The 20,576-nt window shown below is 44.2% G+C and overlaps 2 protein-coding genes across 3 annotated transcripts; one reads left to right on the top strand and one right to left on the bottom strand.

The window, feature by feature from the left end:
* The first annotated feature begins 1,491 nt into the window (after positions 1-1,491).
* Positions 1,492-14,136, top strand: wasf3b (WASP family member 3b). 2 transcript variants are annotated; one of them, XM_026179557.2, is made up of 9 exons: positions 1,492-1,631; positions 5,629-5,787; positions 8,425-8,559; positions 8,728-8,881; positions 9,514-9,631; positions 9,907-10,088; positions 10,174-10,449; positions 11,328-11,641; positions 11,811-14,136. In XM_026179557.2, exons 2-9 carry the CDS (start codon positions 5,655-5,657, stop codon positions 11,966-11,968), a joined length of 1,470 nt encoding a protein of 489 aa, XP_026035342.1. In that variant the 5' UTR covers positions 1,492-1,631; positions 5,629-5,654; the 3' UTR covers positions 11,969-14,136. The 2 variants fall into 2 exon arrangements, with proteins under 2 accessions (XP_026035342.1, XP_026035343.1); XM_026179558.2 differs by lacking the exon at positions 1,492-1,631 and adding an exon at positions 5,364-5,480.
* A 4,201-nt stretch (positions 14,137-18,337) lies between these two features.
* Positions 18,338-20,559, bottom strand: gpr12 (G protein-coupled receptor 12). Its single transcript, XM_026179561.2, has 2 exons — positions 20,346-20,559; positions 18,338-19,517 (listed from the first exon to the last, which is right to left on the bottom strand). Exon 2 carries the CDS (start codon positions 19,503-19,505, stop codon positions 18,477-18,479), a length of 1,029 nt encoding a protein of 342 aa, XP_026035346.1. The 5' UTR covers positions 19,506-19,517; positions 20,346-20,559; the 3' UTR covers positions 18,338-18,476.
* Between the last annotated feature and the right edge of the window lie 17 nt (positions 20,560-20,576).

The following is a 20,576-nucleotide window of genomic DNA, read 5'->3' as shown; positions in this document are numbered from 1 at the left end:
AGAAAATCAAATCAGTCCTGAATTTTATTTATTTAATAAGGCCTATATGAAATCTTGCTCAATAATGGGTTATTATAGTAGAGATCTAGCTGAATCATGTTTAAAAAGGCCGTCAACTAACCACTGTTTTCATTGTTAAATTCTCAGATTATTAAATTTTTAAATTAATGTACAAAATGTATAAAAAGAAAATAGGACCCATTAAAAGTCAACCAACTGCAATTTTGTGGCCCCAAAAATTCAGATATTTAAATCACAGATGTGCAGCTAAATTCATGTTAAATTGTTTGATGCTTTGATGTGAAGTGGGTGTGACACCAATGAAACATGATAAACATGTAATGTTCAAGAAAATGTTCTAGTAGATCGTTGCTCCTGTAATTATCATTTTAGAGTAAAGAGTTTTCATTCATTCACAGAAAGTGCCCTCGTACTTTGGTGTGGTATGGATGGCCATGGGCGGTGGTCTTAATCAGTAGGGAAAGCTCTAACACTTGTAAAATCACATCAAGTGGGTTGGAGTGTAGTCTTCTACAGACCACAATCCCTTGGCCCCGGGCCTAATGTTTTGCACCCTTGATTTAAATGATAATATACACTCTTAGGACATTTCATTAATTACACTTTGCCATGTGACTAAGGTCTGTCTGAGTTGGACTCACTTTTACCTTTAGAACTATCTTAATTCTTGTGTGGTCCATGTTGATATGATAGCCTCACACAGTTACTAAACATTCAAATTAAATAAGAGTTCTTTTGTCTCAGAGGTCCATATGAACTAGCATAAATTCCCATATTTGGTCACATATTTGTCTAAATTATGTGTTTGTTACAAAGTAGCAGCTGCTTAATAAATTTAGGCTTTATCCAGGAATAGAAGTGCAGTTTATATACTGAAACTCCCCTTTTTAGTTTACCAAATCCTGTCTACAGAAAAGAGACAGTTCTCTGCATCCTTGTTTTTCTTTTGCTTTGATGGCTGTTTTTCTCCACAAACATACCTGAGAGACTGAACCACTGATCTAAGTATAGCCAGTCCTCACTGAACCGCTTCCTGCAGGATGCTGGCCTAGCTATTTTGTTCTGTTATACAATACTCTCCATCCTCAGCATCAATCTGAGAATCTCACTAACCCCGAAAAGGATGCTTTATCTCGTTGTTGTTTTTTTAAATACATTTTTTAAAAAGTTTTTTAGTTTTTAGGTGTTATTTTAGGTTATTTACATGTCTACACATCACCGAGAGAGTCGAAGATAAATTACAGCACCTCTAATTTTGACAAGTATCAGACCCGGATAGGTGAAAGGGAGGAAAAAATGCTCCTTAAGCTGTTTAGCAACGCCCAACCTTAGCCCCGCCCTCTTCCAGCTCAACACGGCTATCTAGCGGGGAGTCTCCCTGTCACTCATTATATATCAAAGAAGCCATTGGTTGGCTTTAACGTCTATCAAACGCTAAATCTTATTCTTGGACATCTGATTGGTGAATATGGTCCGTGGGCGTGCCCCCGTCCTCAAAGAATTTTCCCCGGAGTGGCCAGACGGGCTGGGGGACACAGGATGGCAGAGCTAATAGGAGTATCTAACGGGACATGCGGACGGGCTGATTTCTTCTAATATTTCAAGTGCTGGTGAGGGCCTTATGATACTTTTTACAGCGAATAATAACACCCTTTATCATAATGGTGAAATCTGTGCGGGTATTTCTGCTTATTTTTGTCTCATTAGTCCAAACTATGAAGTCGACCACTGGACATGAGCTAGCTAAGTGGTCAGTTGGAGCGGACCCCGATTTGAGGATAATAAACGGACTTAAAGCCTCAAACACTGAATATTATAAAACAATTACAGGGTAACTTTAATGTTTTTTTAAGCATATGACTGATGCTGGCGGTACACCGGCGTTTTGTTCAGTGTATTAGGCGCCTGGACAAAAAAACAGCTATTTAAATTTCATATTAGAACCGGTGCAAAAACTCACAGGGACGGAGGTAGATGAACAGATGTGGGTCAGCCCATCGGTAACGGGAAGCGATGGTGCGGAACACTGATTGATCGCGGTTGCCATCAGTTTACGCCTGCGCGCGTGTGAGCGTGTGTGAATGTGCGCTTATCCGTCTGTGGAGAAAAGGAGTGTGTGTGTGTGTGTGTGTGTGTGTGTGTGTGTGTGTGTGTGTGTGTGTGTGTGTGTTTGTGTGGGTGGATTTTAATCCATAAATCATCAAAATAGCGCATTTAATCCAGTCCAGCGTGACATCCACGTGATTCTTTCAATCTGTAATCCAAATAAAGTGTTAGAGATGAAATAATGAATGACATGATGACAGTTTGGTTTTCTGTGACCCGATCTATAAAACACTCTGAAATCAAAGTGAGAAATGCTTAGTTAATATAAAGTGCTAACCCACAGCCTCTAAAAGCCATCAAATCTCGCATAATGAAGTAGTCCTCACAGATTTCCGTATATTCCTGATAAAATCTAAATTGTTTAATTGACAAATAAGTTAGCCTCTTTGCTCATTGGGTTATTATCCCTTTGGCTTATACTGACTTGCGTTCAAGTAAGAAGTAAGAAGAAGTAAGAAGTAAGTAAGAATGATCCCGTGGGTGGTTAAGCTGAAGTATTGAGAATCACATGTGAATTATTAAGTAAAAAAAATATGTACAAAACAAACACTCTCAAGGGTTAAATGGGCCTCTGAGGGTTGATTCTCTTGCCATGGATCTGTGTTTTCCTGTTATGTCTGGTCATTTAATTACAGGAGAAATGTATTTCATATGTGAGTAAATGAAATCCCACTTTAAATAAAATAATACTGCTTCAAAATATATTTTTTAATCACAGTACTGATGGTTTTTCTTTGATGGGTGCCAGCATGTTTCATATGCTGGGAAAACTTTTAATATTTCAGTAACATGTCAAAATTAATTTAGACAACTCTGTGTGATGTCATCAGATTATATTAAACAGTAAATGAATGAAAAATGAAAGAAAGCCTTATGTTCTGGCCTTTTATTCACCCAGTAGGATTCACTGTATCCAAGGCACGGCACCACCAATGTTTCACCATGAGTGCCTCTGAGAAATACTAAAACAGGAATATATATATATATTTTTATATATATATTTATTCATATTTAGGGCAGTGTGACCTGACGTAATCCAAGTTGCATTATTCAGAACAGCCTCCAACACAAGAAGCTACTCGGTTCATAAATTGGTAATGACTCTCCCTTTCAGCTCTTAATGGAGTTCGCACGTCTGTAGTAAAGTCCTCTGGAAGCTCTGTGTGTACAGTTGTGGGTATGTCGCAGGAGGAAAGTGTGCCGGATCAAGGGATCAGAGGCATTTTTACAGCTGATGGGACTGTTTACATGCAGCTAATGGGACATTTGAGAGCCTACCTGGTGCGTTTGTACCCATTTGTGTGACTGACTTACTGTGCATGGGGTTTTGTAATAATTTAAGAAGATGCAGACACTGGATGTGGGAGTGAGATGTGTTCTTCTCTGCAGCTGTGAGCAGGCTTTACTCTCCATTTCTCACTCCTATCTTCCTCCCTGAGTGAGAGGAAGATGAAGGAGGAGCGCTCGCTTGCTACTCTTTCATCACATGAGCACAGGGGCCCTTAAAGAACGTTGAAGAGGAGGAGGAGGTGGAAGGGGGAGGATGCATGGGAGAGCTAGTGCTGTTGCCCTGTGAACGGAGCTCTATTGTCCCGGGAACCTTTCAACAGCTTCCCCGAGGTCCCTGTTCCTTCCCCTCCCCCTACTCGATACACTCTTTCTCCCTCAAAAACACAAACACATAAACACACACACACACTTTTTGTCTGCCTCTGCTGTGTCACATCTCTCTCTTTTACACTTAGTCTCATTCACTCGATCTTTTCGGTCACACTCTTGTCCCGCTCGGTGTCTCTCTCATGTCTCTCTCATGCTTTTGCTTCTGCCCCCCCCCCCCCCCATTTCCCACAAGCAGCACAAGGCCTCATCCCTCCTCCTGTCCCCTCCACCCTCCTCCCTCCCGGTCCCTCATTATTTCGCTTCATCAGTGTGATTGTCATGCCGGTCAGACAGTAAAAGCAAAAACATGCAATCTTCTAATTTGCATCACCTCATTTTTAAGCAGCAGACAGCGCCGCTTTTCCAAAATGTTTATGCACAAAGCTAAACCTAAGCTGGGCCTTTCTGTGCCAAACCAGCCCTTGCTGACTATTCAGGGTCCTTTTGTGGGAACACATGATGGTGTAATTTTACCCTTTTGTTTTCTCTTGTTGGCGCGAGGCTGTCAGGGGTTTGCAGGGGGTCGCTGGCTAAAAAAACAGGGGCAAATGAGCGGTCTGCTGATGGGAATTGGCCTTGATGAACACAAGTGGTCCTTGTCTTTGTGAACAGCTGTAATTACACAATCTGCAATTACAGTAGTCTCCTGCTGGGACACTGATAGCACTCCTGCTCGTATTTTTGGCAATTTATTGTATTAAAGGTATGAGGAGTGCAAGCAAAGCAGTGACATAAGTATTGACAAAGAATAGGATGTCTATGTTTTATAGTTTTAATGGTTTAATGAGTTTTTGAAAATCTACTTTCCAGTATGCTGTCTTTATTAAATTTTAGTGGGGTTCCCTTTATCTTTTGCTATTATTAGTCTTCTGACTGGCCTCCTGTGTCTTTTCAACCTGCTTTTTTTGGCATATCTGCAAAGTAAAAACTCTGGAATCAAAATTAATAATTTGTTTCCTTTTTTTTTTTTTTGCAAATCTGAAACAAAAATATTTCATTGGAAACAAGTGTTTGTGCACGTTTCCATCCGTCTCCCCTGTTTGTCCTCCTTGAAGCTTCTTCCCATAGCTACATTGTTCTAGCCAAGTGTTTGGACAGGATGGAGAGATGTGACACAGGGAGGAGGACCAGGAAACAGGAGCCAGGCTCAGACCTCAAAAACAGGAAGCAGGAGGAGACAACGATAAGATGGCTGCTCTGGGATTTCTCCTCTTTTGAACTACAGAGGGCTCGGAGTGTCTGATCAGAGGCAATCAGGGTTCAATTAAAGTTCAGAGTAGCGGTGGGTGTAAGCAAAATGAGAAAGCAGTGTATCTGGAGAAAGATATGCAGGTGTGTTTGTTTGCTGCAGGTTTTGTGTTAGGATTTGTTGTTTTTGGTCTTGACCACATCCACGAATCTCTGGTTGTGTCAGATTTCCAGCTGGGCCGGTGACAAGCTGGCGCTGGGATTAGCTGGCAGGTCGTATCTTCCTATCCCTAATGCTTTAATCTCCGTGCTGGTCGACAGAAGTCTCCTGGCTTTGGCACACTCTTGGTCATCGCTCTCTGGTCAACAGCCCACCCACACTTTGTTTGTTTTTGATCTCAAAATGCTGCGTTTTTAGAGCAAGAATAGGAAAAACAGGGACAGTTTACAACAAAATACAATCTCTTACTGCCACGCATGCGTAAAAATTATACCCTGAATTTAAGGTTCGTTGCAGGCTTATGGCTCTATTCTAACTTCTGATATTTTTAGACCAAAGTAGTAATCAATAAAGTGATCAGCATTTTATTTGATGTCCTCACTTGGGACACTTCACCTGCGTTTGTGTCTAAAGCCGTTCTGTTTCTCTTGCAGTCTGCGTGCCGGCGTGAAGCCTCACCATGCCGCTGGTGAAGAGAAACATCGAGCCGCGCCACCTCTGCCGAGGGGCGCTCCCCGAGGGCATCGGCAGCGAGCTGGAGTGTGTGATGAACAACACGCTTTCCGCCATCATCCGTCAGCTCAGCAGCCTGAGTAAGACACACATTCACAGACACATTCACCAACACTAGCACGCCCGTCCTGGTAAACAAAAGGCTGCTAAAAGGGTCTAGTAGAAAAAAGCATACAAGTATGTTTTTTGGGAACATGAAAAGCATCCTCAGGCTGTAACCCCGTTAATTTCAGCGTGACGATGGTACACACTGTGTGTAGCCTCTTTGTATACGGGCCAAGATCACATGCTTTCATCGTTAATCCCGAAGCTGTGATTGATTTGGCCGTTGTCATGGTTATAGAGCCTGAGGTCACTGGGCTCACAGCGGCCTTGCAGCAGCCTCACATTGGAACACGGAGGGTCGAAATGTAATCCTTTTAGACAGGCGCGCAAAAAATGAACTTATCTATAGCTGTGGACATGTGACTGTAAGTGTGTGTGTGTGTGTGTGTGTGTATAGAAGTGTTTCATATCGATTATATGCTGGCTTTCTATTGCATTACATTATAACAGCACAAAGGGCAGCTATTTTCCCATTTGCCCCCGTTATCCACAGTTGCCTTCTGCTTTCATGGCAATTGTGTTTAAGGTTTGTTTTGAAACTCAGCAGCATAAATTTAAACTGTCCTTTCTGACGTTAACACCTCATCTCTTTGACCTCAAATCCATTCTCTGTCTCTTATTGTGTCAAGTTCCTGCACAGGGAGTGGGTATTTCAACAGCAGCTGTGCGGGTTAAATATAAATGCTCTAACAGGCCTGGTGGGGAGATATCTGCAGACACTGCGTGTGTGTTTGTGAGCACATGTGTATAAGTGTCCATAGGAATCCCCTGAAGGGGTCAGAGTTGACCGGGGCTCTACATGCCAGATCTGCGATTCTTCCTTCCTTTAAATGTTTTTCTTACAGCCCATCCTGTCAGCGGGAAGGACAGAAATAGCCCTCAGTATGTGTTTGTCATACCACACATTGTATGTTACAAAGTGTTTATGTTTAAATATTTTTATTGGAATTGTACCGGAGGTGCTCTGTTTTGTTTTGTGCTGTAATATGTTTCTGTTTCACTACTGCCCAGATCCACAGTCTTGTAGTGAAGGGCCTTTTGCAGCCATTAGTTCTGTGCTAAGATTAGGCAGTTTTCCATCAGGCGGTTTGTGGGTGTGTCCCGTACCTTTATGTGCATTCCCACAGTGAGAACCTCCCCTGTCAGACTTCTTCAGGGCCATATATGTGGCAGGAGGAAGTATCTGCTCTGGGGTAAGACCTTGAGAGCGACCCTGGAAACTCATGGGTGGGGCTCAAGTTGAACAACACAACCAGAACAAGTGCCTTTAAAAGAAACTCAGAAATTGATCAATTATAGGTGATGCAGGCTTTTTTATTATTGTTGCTAAGTGAACTAGAATAAACTCCCTGAATAAAGTCAGGGAGTGAAAACAAAGCAGGGAACCCGAGAAATGACCTCTGTTTTCTGGGCCTGTTCCTCTGCACATCCTTGATGGAAGGTGGTGCTCATAGCTGAAAAGCTGATGGTTGGTCATTTTTGCTCAAAATCCATCCTCAAAAACACACTGTCAAAAAATTAAAGTCGGCATTAAGAGATGATGAGCAGTTCCTGATGTTTCTAAACAAGAAAAGGAAGATATTAAGATTTTGAGTTCATCCACTTCTCAGGAGAAGGCTCAGTAGGGGCACTTTTATGGTTTGATCCAGGAGATGAAGCTGTATCACTGCCGCTTTTGTACATATTTCAGGATGTCGCTGGCACAGTTTGAGTTCTTGTTGGCAGAGTTGGGACCACATCTAAGAAGGCGGAGAAATAATTTCAGAGTGCTGATTAACCTCAAGCGACGTCTAGCTGCATGTTGGTGCCAAAACCGTATTATCCTACTATTCATTTTGCTGGTCATATCATTGTACATCCAGTACCTTGGTGTGGTTTTAGCTATGAGCACACCGGATTGGTCTGATCGGTCAGTTTTGTTTATACATATGTGAAAATCTGAAAAATCAAACTTGATCCAAAAAACAAATGCCGCAAATTTGCTATAGAGACCAAAAGTTTTTTAAGAGTCATGGGAGTCCATGGGGATTTTTGAGTCAGCCTGAGTTGGTCATTTAAGGTACTGCAGTTTTTGGAACTTCCTTGTTTGCCCCATTTTTGAGCCAGGGAGTGTGCTGCATGGAAATAAAGAGGAGGGTTATGTGTACAGCGAGAGCCTGGATATTCATCTGCAGCAGTGACCTGTTAAAATCAAATGGGTGACGACAAGCAAACTGCTTTATATTTAGATGGAGCATTATCAGTACTCAACTTTTACTTAAAACATTGACAATGAGGCTTATTTATTACGTAACAGCAGTTGTTGAGGCAGGAGAGAATGTGTTATTTACTATCCTGGTTAGCTGCTTTAGTCACTGTAGCGTCTGTATCACAGACGAATTCATATTATGGTTTGGATTGTGTGTTTTCAGCTAACAATCAATTATTCATGAGGATTGTTGCTATATGGAGTTGTATGAGACACCATTTCCTGCAGACTCCTGTTTCACGTTGTGTCACATTACCGGTGTATTGATTGGACTTTGGTCTCTGAGGGGTTTCTCTTGGCTCCAGGTAACGATTAAAAGTCTCTCTCTCATATTTCTCTTTCTCCTTCTGTTTTTTTTTCCCAGGCAAACATGCGGAGGACATATTTGGCGAGCTGTTTAATGAGGCCAACACCTTCTACCTGCGTGCCAATTCTCTCCAGGATCGCATTGATCGGCTGGCTGTCAAGGTCACACAGCTGGACTCCACTGTGGAGGAAGGTGAGTCACAGGGTTGAAGTCTGGTGTGGGGGGGATGCACACTAAGCTATCGTTCATTGGTGAAGTCCTGCTGATCTCATGTTCTGCGTACTGAATGGCTTTTGTAAACTATTTTTGTCCTTCCAATGATGAATCATTTGTCCTCTTTTCCTCTTTTTGTGTTCTTAGTTTCCTTGCAAGATATCAACATGAGGAAGGCCTTCAAGAGCTCCACCACTCAGGACCAGCAGGTGGTGTCCAAGAGCAGCGTTCCCACTCCGGTCAAAGAGATGTACAACCTGAGCGACAAGCCTCCACCTCTCAACATACTAACACCTTACAGGTTGGTGTTGCTGAGGCACAACACACCCAAACAGCTTGATGGGCTTAAGCGATAATAAATGACTCTTATTTTTCTTACTTTGGTTAGTGTCAGTCCAACGAAGATTTTAATTCAGTGGTTTTAAAAAGGGCTTAAATCTTAAAACATTTTCAGGAGGTTTTCATTGGCTTTTTCTTGCTTCTACATGAAGAGTGAAAAACCAGAATTGGTACTATTTCATACCATGTTTGGTCACTGCCTTTATGCAGTGTGCTTTTTAGTACTTGTGTGCATTACATATTTAGCATGTCTTGCTCCAGTGGGAATCCCAACTCCTAATCCTGACTACATGACACACTTTGCTCACTTTTTTCCATTCTCTCGGCATCGCTCTGCCTTATCCTGTCGTTTCCTGTTATGTTCTCTTTGTGATAAAAAAGCTGGAGCTCTATTAGTAGTTTCACTCCTTTTCTTCCATTAGCCTCAGAATCTGTTGTATTTGCGTGTCTCATTTCCAGCAAATGATGCTGTCACTGTGTCCATCATCTCTTTGTATCTTAAGGATCAATACACTTACTGATTCTACTTAACGTGGCTTTGCATAAGGAGGCGGTTGTTTATCGTCATAACTTTCTCGGGGTTCGTCTCTGTAGGGATGACCACAAGGAGGCACTTAAGTTCTACACAGACCCCTCCTACTTCTTTGACCTGTGGAAAGAAAAGATGCTGCAGGACACGGAGGACAAGAGGAAAGAGAAAAGGAAGCAGAAGGTACCATATTGACTTAGAGGATATTATACAGTGTGCAAGGACAGGTCTAATATTAAGCATTTATTTGGGTGTCAAACACAGGTGCTTGCAATTTTACATTTTGAGGTGCTCTTGGGCAGATAACCAAACATACAACATAAAATTGTATTTTTAGTCCAACTGATTCTGATGGATAGAGAAATGTACATTTTTCATATCTTAAACAACTCTTAATAAAGAGTGCTGCTTATTTTAACCTAATATCACCTAAAACCTATTGGCTTACTTTCTTCCAGGAGCAGAGGCGCTGTGTGGATGGGACACTACAGAGGGAGGTCAAGAAGGTCCGCAAAGCGAGGAACCGTCGGCAGGAGTGGAATATGATGGCTTTGGATAAGGAGCTGCGGCCAGACCATCGACACACCATACACCGGGACAGAGGCGCTTCCTCTGAGGGCTCGATGTCACCAGAGAACAGGTAGATGAGCAAACACCAGTGTGCTCTTAGTTTTCATCACATTTTATTCTTACGCATGAGGCTGCATTTATATTTTCCTCATCAGGGGACACGGGCTGGATCAGCACCACTACCCCAACAGTATGAACCATGCTGGTCACGCCCACACCTACTCCGGCCCTCCACCCAGCGCCCTAGTTGCCCAGATGACTGCCGGACACGCACCACGCGGAGGAGGGGAACACGACAACAGAGGCAGGACCATGATGGCCTATCAGGGTGGCACACTGGGCCGCTCTCACCACCACCACGTTCCACTGCCTCCTCCACCCACTGAGGTTATGAACGGTGGCTCTATGTCTCTCCCACCAGTGGACTACAGGTAAATGGATTCGTCTGCTTATTAGTTCTCTCGCTTTTTCCAGCAATAAGCAAAGCAAAAAAGCTTCACAAAATATTCTGCATACATATGTTTAAACTTTATGCACAGTGCATATGCAGGAACCTCATCCCAATCACTACTGACGCTATACAGTAGGCCAGACAGTTTATTTTGCCATAAGCTGTATTTAATTATCCACTGTATCACTAATAGTTCAGTATTTTCTTCACATTTCTGCCCAATGCTAATGCTTTTGCATTATTTTACATTTAAAAAAATGTAAATTTAAACATGCTGATACACTTAGACTTTGAACAAACAAAAACATTCAGGGCCCATGGGCAGGTGCAGTCTTTAAATATGAGAAAACAAATCAGAAACATGAGACATAAATATCAAATCCCAGCACAACTCAGCTCCTTATTTAGCTTCGGGTCCCAGAGGAGCTGGAAGCTATCCCAGCAGTCATTAGGCAGGTTCAGGTTCCTGCACAGGTCGCCAGTGAAAGTGATTTTGCTGCTTCAGAAGACTTTGACCCTATTTTATTTTATAAAGTAAAACTTTCTTCTTATAATTTCTTTTTATATTTTAGGCTGTATCAAATACTTAAAAAAAGCCAGCACAAATCTCTTACTTGAGTCTACTCTTGTAAAGTTTGAGCTAATGCTGCCACCTAGTGAGTTAGTATTTTTTGGTCTTCAAACTGTGGGCTTCCCACCAGAAGATATGAACTGATACGGAGCTGAATACATTTGATTTACATCAACGTTATCATGCTCATCTTTACTTTTAAGGAGGGAAATGTAAGAAAAAGTCACAGAAGTGTCAGAAAACAAAATTATTGTTAACTCTATTCACTCTCTTGTTCTTCCTCGCAGTATGGACGGCTATGCCAACACTGGTCCTCCTCCCCCTCCTCCTGCTCCTGTCATCCCTTCTGCTCAGACGGCCTTTGCCTCACCTCCTGGAGGTCCGATGCCTCCCGGACCAATGGCTGGTGCTGTCGGCTATGCTCCGCCTCCACCACCTGTATCTGGAGCCCAGGCTGCTCCACCTCCTCCTGGTCCTCCACCTCCTCCACTTCCAGCTGGTGCCTCCCACTCCACAACGCACAAGATGTCCTCCGCCGCATCCGCTGAGACCACAGCGGTCAACGACGCCCGCAGCGATCTGCTGGCTGCGATACGTATGGGTAAGAACTGTGCCTGTGTGTCCTTTTGATGTAAATTTGTCCTCTTTGGACATGTTTACATTTATTTTAATGTATTTATTTTTAACGATGCCTTTTATGAGTTTTCACGTTGTCTTATAACTTGTGTAATAATTGTGTAGTTAAAAAAACACTTCATATTTTTCTGCAGGCATACAGCTGAAGAAAGTACAGGAGCAGCAGGAGCAGCAGGCAAAGAGAGAGCCGGTTGGAAATGACGTGGCCACCATCCTGTCGCGACGCATCGCTGTGGAATACTCCGACTCGGAGGATGACTCCGAGTTGGAGGAGAATGATTGGTCAGATTAACACGAAGACGTAAACAACCACACCAAAAGACACGCAGTCGATCGCTCTCACGCACACCTGAAAAACGCCCACTTTTCCACGTTCACAGGTCGTCACAGGCTTAGTTGCTGGAAACACACACATTACACCTACACACAGTCACATGCTGTGGGTTGATATAAGCTGAATGGTCCAAGACTGAAAATCTGGGGTTGTATTTGGGATGCATAAACACTGTAAAGAGACAAGTAATATAATGTAATGCTGACCACCCTGTGAAACACTAACACTGAGAACTGATGACTACATTACAAGCATTGTGAATACACCCCAGTGGATGTTTCTCTACCTGTTATTACACTATAGAAACCCTGTGAAGGTGCTTATTTTCAACACATTCTCATCCCTGGGCGTCAAATACAAGCATCCTGTCATATATCACCGTGTCACACAGTTGCACACAAATTGGCCTTTGGCATCCTATCTGTGGCAATATCACAGGCCAAGAGATACCCGTCCTCTATTTTGCAGCATTTTTGCATTTATTAAATCTTAATAGAATAGATGACAAAAAGATAGACAGATAGATAAAAGACGCTGGTGTAAGGCCTCAGCCACGGTACATGGCACCCACGCACTCCTAACTAAAATGTGCGCTGTACTTTCTGCAAGTCCGCTAGCGTCTGAGTGATGTCAGTTGTCACTTTTAAAAGAAGATCGATGGAGACTCCCAGCTGTTAACCTCTGTTGGGGTTGTCACCGTGGAGGTGGTGCTGAGGGTATTTAACCTACTTTTAATCATGCAAGTTACTTTAGACAAGGTGTGAAAAAGCATGTGGGTCATTACCACGTGGGCTGAAGTCTGTGCCTTAGGCGGCAGATGTCAAAGAAATATAACAGGAATGTTTACCCTGCTGTCGTGTCCGTATCTGCAGACGAGTGTAATGGAGGCTTAGGCGTTTTATACTTGAGCGGGGGCAGCGCGAAAGCAGTCCGGACTGCCCGTCTGCCTGCGGAGAGTGTTTGTTGTCAGATGGAGGCAGTGTACAGAAATATGCGGTACAACCGGTCTGTGGGTCACACACATACATATAACTTCTAACAGACAAAGAGCTAAAGAGGAACCAATAGTCAAAAACAATGAGCTCCAGCGTATGTTTTGTGCTCTTGAAGTTTTGATCTTTAATGTTAATTTCATGCTTTTCTTGTTCCCAATGAACTCCGCTGTCACTCACCTCCCTATTCCAGCCCACTCGTCAAACCTTGTCATTAGCATTTGACCTACGCGTGCGTCCAGCAGCGTGCAGTTTGGGATTTCGGAGGATTGGACAGGAGCACGTTTTTTAGTACGGTGTTCAAACAGAAACACATATGCAGACAGACGCATTTGCAGGACCATAAATTATGCTTTAAGCTCTGGTCACACCTATAACAGTCGTCTCTAAAACCCTCATTAGGGAGATGGATGGGTGGCTTTGTGTTCTGTGATTCTTTCACGTTTCAATTGAGGTGCTAAAAAGCACTCGATTATGTCGAGATACAGGCCTTCTCAACATGAATCCTGCATTTTGAAAAATGCTGATTACGCCGTGTGTTTAAATGTGCTGCCAAGTGGTCTTTTATTAGCACCATGAGATAGATCCTCCGTCGCAACACACATGCCACTTTGTGCGTGCCTGTGAGGCCCAGCGGCTCAGACAAACAGGAGTGTTTAACGTCCATTACGGCAAAGCTGGGATGGTCAAGAAAAAAAAAAAAAGGAGTGTTTAACGTCCTGGGAATGAGAACAGGTTGTTATTTTATGTATAGTTAAAGCTTGAGAGTGTTAGAATTATTAGAAACTTTCCTCTTGAGCTAACCAATGTACCTTTTTTTTAAAAACTATTTTTACTGAAACACTTATGATGTAGATCACCAAGCGAGACTTTGATGTGTAGACAATAACTGGAATTTATGGAGGAGCTGGCTGCAGAACAGATGACCAGAACGAGCATCTGAAATACTTTGGGGATGGAAGAATGGATGAGAGACTTACTGATGAAGAGTATGATAGGCTATTGAGCCGCCTGCTGTCGCTCACTGCTGTGAGGGAGGGATATCGGGATTGGGGAGGGCGGGGGCATGTATATGCTAGTGTCAGCTGTGTAACCTTTGACCCAGAGAAAAATAAAATGATGAATGAACAAAAATTACTGGGTTTCTGTGTCTCTTCCCTGTTGTCATAGGAACGACAAATACCTGGCCCTTCAGTTTCCATGGGAACAGTACAGCTAAGAAGGGAGTTGCCAGGGAAACAGAAGAGTGCGAAAAGGGAGGGGCAAGGATGAACAAAGGGAGTCCAGGCAGGAGTTTTATGCACAGCACATGTTTGGTTTTAATACAAAATTAACAAGATCTCTCAGTTGAGTGAACTAACCAAAGCAATAAAAAGTACAACTAACACCTTGGAAAAATAGACAGCACGGTCACACAAATGTGTTTTTTTTCTTTTTACAATATCTCAGTTAAGTTAGTGCATGTTGATTATCGTTTATATTTTGCAGATACTTAAATTGTTGTGCCATTTTCATCCCCCCAAAAATAAAGTGCATTTCACATCGAGAACTACGCATACGTTTACACAAGATCCTCTTACCGTTTCCGTGGTGTCGCCCCTATCTCCAAACCCAACCCTAAAACACACACGCACACACACATACCCACACATTCGCGGACCCTTGAGCAAGGCTGGGCAATTACCTTTCCTAAGGGATCACATGAGTAACTGGGACTGTTGTTGAAGCTTGAACCAATTTGCTGAATTCTGCTCAAATAATATCACTAAGCTGGACCATATCCTCATTTAGATTTGACAGCATTTCTAGTAGATAACGGTATATGGCGTAAGCATGAATTGAGGATATGGTCCAGGAAGGCCACAAAGGGCACTGGCGGTGGCTCCCGAGCCAGGCAGAACCCCATGTACAAATGAGCGACGAATTAATTGAAAAAGAGAGGAGAGGTGGGGCGCAGAAACAAGAACAAACTGCTTGTAGTGGGGCAGTGGGATTCATATATAGACGGAAAACTCTGAAATTCAGGTAAATTATCTCCAATTTATCCTTTGACGTTGACATGTCCAGGGTGTACCCTGGCAGCAGGGTGGGGCCCTCCACAACAGTCTCAGTTTCTCAGGTTTCCCCTTGGGAGCATTAATTGCCCATCCCTACCCTTGAGTGTTTTGATATTTAGCTCTAAATTAGGTCTTCTCCTGCTTAACTAAGCGCCCATTACTGGCAACATTACCCACCAAAAATAACCGCTGTTTAGTACACAACCTTAAGTACTATGACACCGTGAAACCTTTGGGTACATTAACAGGTGCGTCTACAGGTTAGTATTACATCCAACATCACAGTCGTTTGCCTTTCTTGGATACAAAGCCCTTTTTCACATGTTCAACAATGAAAATCTCAACAATACTGTTGGCTGCACACAAGAGATTCACATTCACCAATGAGAGAAAGTCACGTACCACCAAAACATCTCCCATACGCTTACCCAAGCCTTCCTAATCATCCTGTAACCAGCCTTGACAAACTGGTGCATATTGAAGCGAGGAAAGTAAAGTCTTAACTGAACAAAGAGTCCACGTTAACAGCCAAAGTGGAGAAATGTCACTGAAAATATGGTGCAACCTTAACTCATCCTGTAGTTTGACTGGCTTTGGTAGCACCATGCACGGTGGGTATAAAGTCCCTCCTCTTCGGCATGCCTTATTTACAGAAACACACAAGTCGAGAGAGTCGGTTAAACAAGTTGATAAATACTACATTCAGAAAAAGGCTTTACAGCGCGGTTAATATATCAAGACAACATCAGAATCCGAAAGAAGTCAAGCCAGACTGAAGTGGAAAAAAATAGAACTTCTCAATGAATATAACAAAATAGACTTTTCTTCAAAGGTAAAGTAACAAGAGTTTGTGATGGTTTGTGGTGTGCCAGTCTGACCTGTCGGTGCTAATCAAATGACTACAGGGTGCAGTCTGACACTGTGCACAAGTTCACATACAAGGGCTACACTCCAATGCTTGGAAATGCTGTCCTTTAACTTTCCTCACTGATCCCACCTGGTCTGAGGCCAGAAAGATTAATACTGGGAGCCCCACAAATCAGGCTCTCTGAGAGTTGGGGGAAGCAGCAAGAAAGGAAAGAAGAGACATTATCTTTTTATTTGGAAGTAGCCTTTTTTAGCTCATAGGATCATTCAGAGGTCACTTAACGGACACCTGCCTCAACCAGACTAAACTGTTTAACGTAGAGTAAAATATTACTGATAGAGGAGACAGAAGACACCAGCAGGACTAGGATCCCAGTTCATTTAGAGTCCGTTTCACTTTGGCTTGAGGTGCTGGAGCTCCCTCCAGCCACTGCACCCACCTCCTAGTCCCATCTCCTTCCAAGAAGCTCTACAAACACATAACGAGGCCACTTATTTCAGAATTGACAGGAAGACTTACAGCATATTCCTATAAGGTCAGAGGTCAACAGGACTTGATATGTCTCAGACCTACATTATTCCCCCTCTGACCCACACAAGGAGACAGATTCTGGTCTGCTGAGCTGATGGATCACACTCACACACATGCACACACCCAGAGACCATGCAAAACAGTCCCAAATCACACATTTGAGATTACAAAACTCAGGACGGACAGTTCGTATGCTCACAAAAGGCAGAGGCAACAGGAAAAGAAAGTTCACATTTTCACCCCGGTGTGATAAATGATTGAAGACCGATGTAGGGTTGTGGAGAAATGAGGCAGTGGTGTCACTGTGATGAATGAGTAGTTTCATCCTCTTTTTTTTCTTTTCCCTCAGCCATGGGAGTGATTATGTGTCTATCATCCATTTGAAGATGTATCTCTGAAGCATCACTCGTAGTTCGCTGAGCCTGTTCTCTGCAACACATCGCCAAGATGGTACTTGACTCTGTAGGAAGAAGTCGCGGTGGGATGCGGATGTTATTGCTGTCTGAGTATTGCTTCGCGTCTAAAAAATAACTACCAATCACAGGCTAGTTATTGCTGAATAGGAAATAAGGACTTGACGATTTCGAGAAGGTTGCAGACCTGTTTTTAAACCAAAATATTCTGGAGAACTAACTCAGAGCAGCTGAGGAGTGATGTGGAATGATCATTATCAGAGCATCTGAAGCAAAATACTGAAACAAAAACCTCTCCTGTGACCTTGGTGCAATGATTTTAGCTCTTTCAATGTGAGGTATATTATACATAAACACAATTATTTGGGTCATGGCGACATCAGGAAACCACGGCACATTGCCTGCAGCGACCTGTGTGACCTACCACACTGAACTCGGGAAGAGCAATGAGGGACCTGCATGCAAATTAAACCGGGCCATTACATGCACACCTATTAATGAGGTTGAGGCTCTTCGGGAGGGAAACATGATCAAATAAAATAAACAGTATAATTTTGCTACTCTGGTTCCATTTATTTGATCAGCTGTGTTAATTTCACCACCCATGTTATTCCTCAGCTGTTTTTCTTTTATATGTTTGAAATGTAAATCTCCCCTCAGGAGGTGGAGGAGGAGAGGTATGTAGTCATGTTATTTAATCCAACAGGCCTCTATATGGTTTGATGCCTCCATCCATACTAATAAAAAAATGAAAGAGGGGGCTAATGGGGAAAGTCTCTCAAGTGCTTTGTCTTGGCCTTCAGAGATGCGAGCTGAACTAAAATACCTCCAGAAAGGGTGGAAAAAAGGGATGAGAACATGAGAGAGGGGAGAAAAGAAAGAGGGAGCGGCTTGATTTCTTTCCGTTGAGAACGCAGGGCGCAGATCAGAGAGCTCCGGGTCTATTTATAGCTCTCCGCGGCTGTTTAGCTTTCGACGCACGTTCAGAGTGCAGCAGCAGAGCTGCCGGGTTGCTGCTGCTCCAGACGGGCTTTGCTGTGGAAATGCCTGCGTACTGAGCCGCGGTCGGCTCCCTCCCTCCTTCCTTCTCCGCTCATCACAAACTAATGCGCCGTGAGGTTTTTACACAAACACACACGCAGGCGCAAACTAACAATTCCTCCCTGTTGGTGGAAAATAAGCACATGTCCTCAAGTGGTCCGGTTCCGCTTAGTGTATGCATGTCTTATATATACAGCTGCTGCCTTTAACATGTGATGCACTCAGTGCTCTCTGCAGACATGAGGAAGGGTGTGGCATGGGTTGAACGGGAGGAAGTCCCGATAGTGGTCTTTATTGGGGAAGACAGTGAGATACTTTGCCCTGTGGTACGTGTATCAAAGAAAAAAATGCCATCTAGCCATCCATCCATGCATCCATTTGGCTGTGGATGATTAACCAATCTGCGTCTGCCAATGACATCTCCAGGCCAGAGCTCAAGCCACAGCCCTCCACTACTGCCCCGGACCTCCTCTGCTGCTGCTCTCTCTTTGGCACTGGTAAGATCCAGTGAGGAGCAGAGCTGACCCAGGTTGCCTCTCTTTCTTCCCACCTGGGTCTGCTTGGTCAGACATCACTCGGAGTCCGTGCACGGTGGGCCACACTGGTGGGAACACAGCCACAGCACACCAGCCACAGCGCCTTCTGAATCTCCTGGTTCCTGAAGGCATAGATGACCGGGTTTATGACCGAATTGTAGGTGGCAGGCACCAGTGTGGCGTAGGTATAGAGCGGCGGGTACGTGTAGTCAGCGATGAGCGAGTAAACAGTGAATGGCATCCAGCAGGCAGCAAAAGTACCCAGGATGATGGCTAGGGTGGACACGCCCTTTCGGGTTGTGACGTAGTGGGGTGTGGCAGCCAGGAAGTGGTGCTGCAGGGCGATTTGGTGAGCGTGGCGCATCACGATCTTGCAGATCTGGACGTAGAGTTGCAGCATGAGACCGAAGAGCAGCAAGAAGGAGACAGACAGCACGGCGATGTTATTTTTTGTCAGCGGCCGCACCACGCTGCATGTAGCCGCCTCTGCTAGGCAGTTGACCCCTGTGACGGGCAGCAGGCCTAGACAAAGGGACAGGCCCCACAGCAGCACAAGCATGGTGTAGGTGAAGGCCGCTGTCCGCTCTGAGTTGTAGGTGAGGGCGTAATACAATGATAGGTACCGGTCAATAGTGATAGCCAGCAAGCTAAAGACAGAAGCAGAAAATGAGGCCACTATCAAGCCCACAGTCAGCAACTGGGCTGAATCAGAGCGAAGCAAGTAGGCACAGGTGAAGTGCAGTACGAGGCCCAGGCCGGCCAGCAGGTCAGCCAATGCCAGGCTGCCAATCAGCAGGAACATGGGAGCTCTGAGCGCCGGGTTCTGCCAGATCACAAGCACCACCAGAGCATTCTCACAGGCTATCAAAGTCCCAGATGAGCATAGCACAATGTCCCAGGGGTTGACCAGCAGCGGCAGCTGGCTGGGCCGCAGGGAGTCTTCGGGTGGAAGCGTCCCCAGGCTGGTGCTGTTGTCCATTGGTCCACCACCTCCACTGGCCCAAGCTGTGGAATCAGGAGCCAGCCAGCTGGGGGTGACTGGTGGCTCTTCACTCATTGTGCCCCCCGTCTGAAATTGACAAAAACAAATACAGGTCACTCTGATGTTATGCATACTTTTATGGCCAAAAAGAGCACAAGAAGCATCATATAAACCGGCCACAAGTGCCTCTTTTTCTATGTTTTGGGCTTTTTACACGGGAAGACAAAAACAGGGGCTGTTTCATCAGTACTGTCTGCATCGTACATCTCAATCCATGCTGTTAAGACCCAGGGTAACTCATTCCACAGACAGTCAAGGTTATATACAGTGCAGGTGGTGCACAGAACTTTAGGAGCAAATTAGCAAACCCTCACATTACCTCAGTGTTGCTTGAATTAAATAAAAGAAAAATCTGTATTTTTCATTTTCATCCTTTTAAAACAATAAAAGCCTGCGCTGAAGAAATACGCTGCTCCATACGGCTAACTGGTATTTTCCTTTAGGAATTTAACCCGTGACTGCTAAGGAGATTATAACATTTTTTTAATGTGGCAAGAGAAAAAAATCCCAAGAGGATAACATAAAGCAGAGCATGCTTTGCAGAAAAAAATCCCAGGCCAAGACAGCCAAATATCGATAAACTACCAGAGGCGATAGCAGTAAGTTAATTCACAGACAAGTCCCGCTCTCCACAACAGAAGACACCGCACCCGTTATTTCAGGAATTGCTTGTTTCTTCCTCTCATACCATAAGTGCCGTTTTATCCTGTGCACCTTGCATAAGAAACACACTGGCTGCTCCACGTCAGCAAAAGGATGCTGTAGGGGGAGGAAAAAACCACACGCACACACACAGGCGGCATCTTTCCATGCATGTCAAGGATGCTCAATAATGCGCCTCCACACCCAGCCTACCTTGACTCTGTGAGCTGAGACTTCCCGGTCTAAATTGAAGAACGACAGCCTGACATTTCCACGGTATCTCACTGTGGACGGAGACGCAGCTCGGGAGAGGGGAATAAATGGAAGCAGAAAAAGAGCGCGGAGCGGCTCAACCGTTAACGGCGCATCGCTGTGGACTGCGGCTGTGCAGGGAGAAGCGAGCGGAGCAGCGGCGGAAGAGATGAAGAGGAGGTGTGAGTGCGA

Source organism: Astatotilapia calliptera, chromosome 9 (assembly GCF_964374335.1).
Source record: "Astatotilapia calliptera chromosome 9, fAstCal68.1, whole genome shotgun sequence".
NCBI classification, from domain to species: Eukaryota; Metazoa; Chordata; class Actinopteri; order Cichliformes; family Cichlidae; genus Astatotilapia; species Astatotilapia calliptera.
This window is presented reverse-complemented; position numbering and strand designations above follow the sequence as displayed.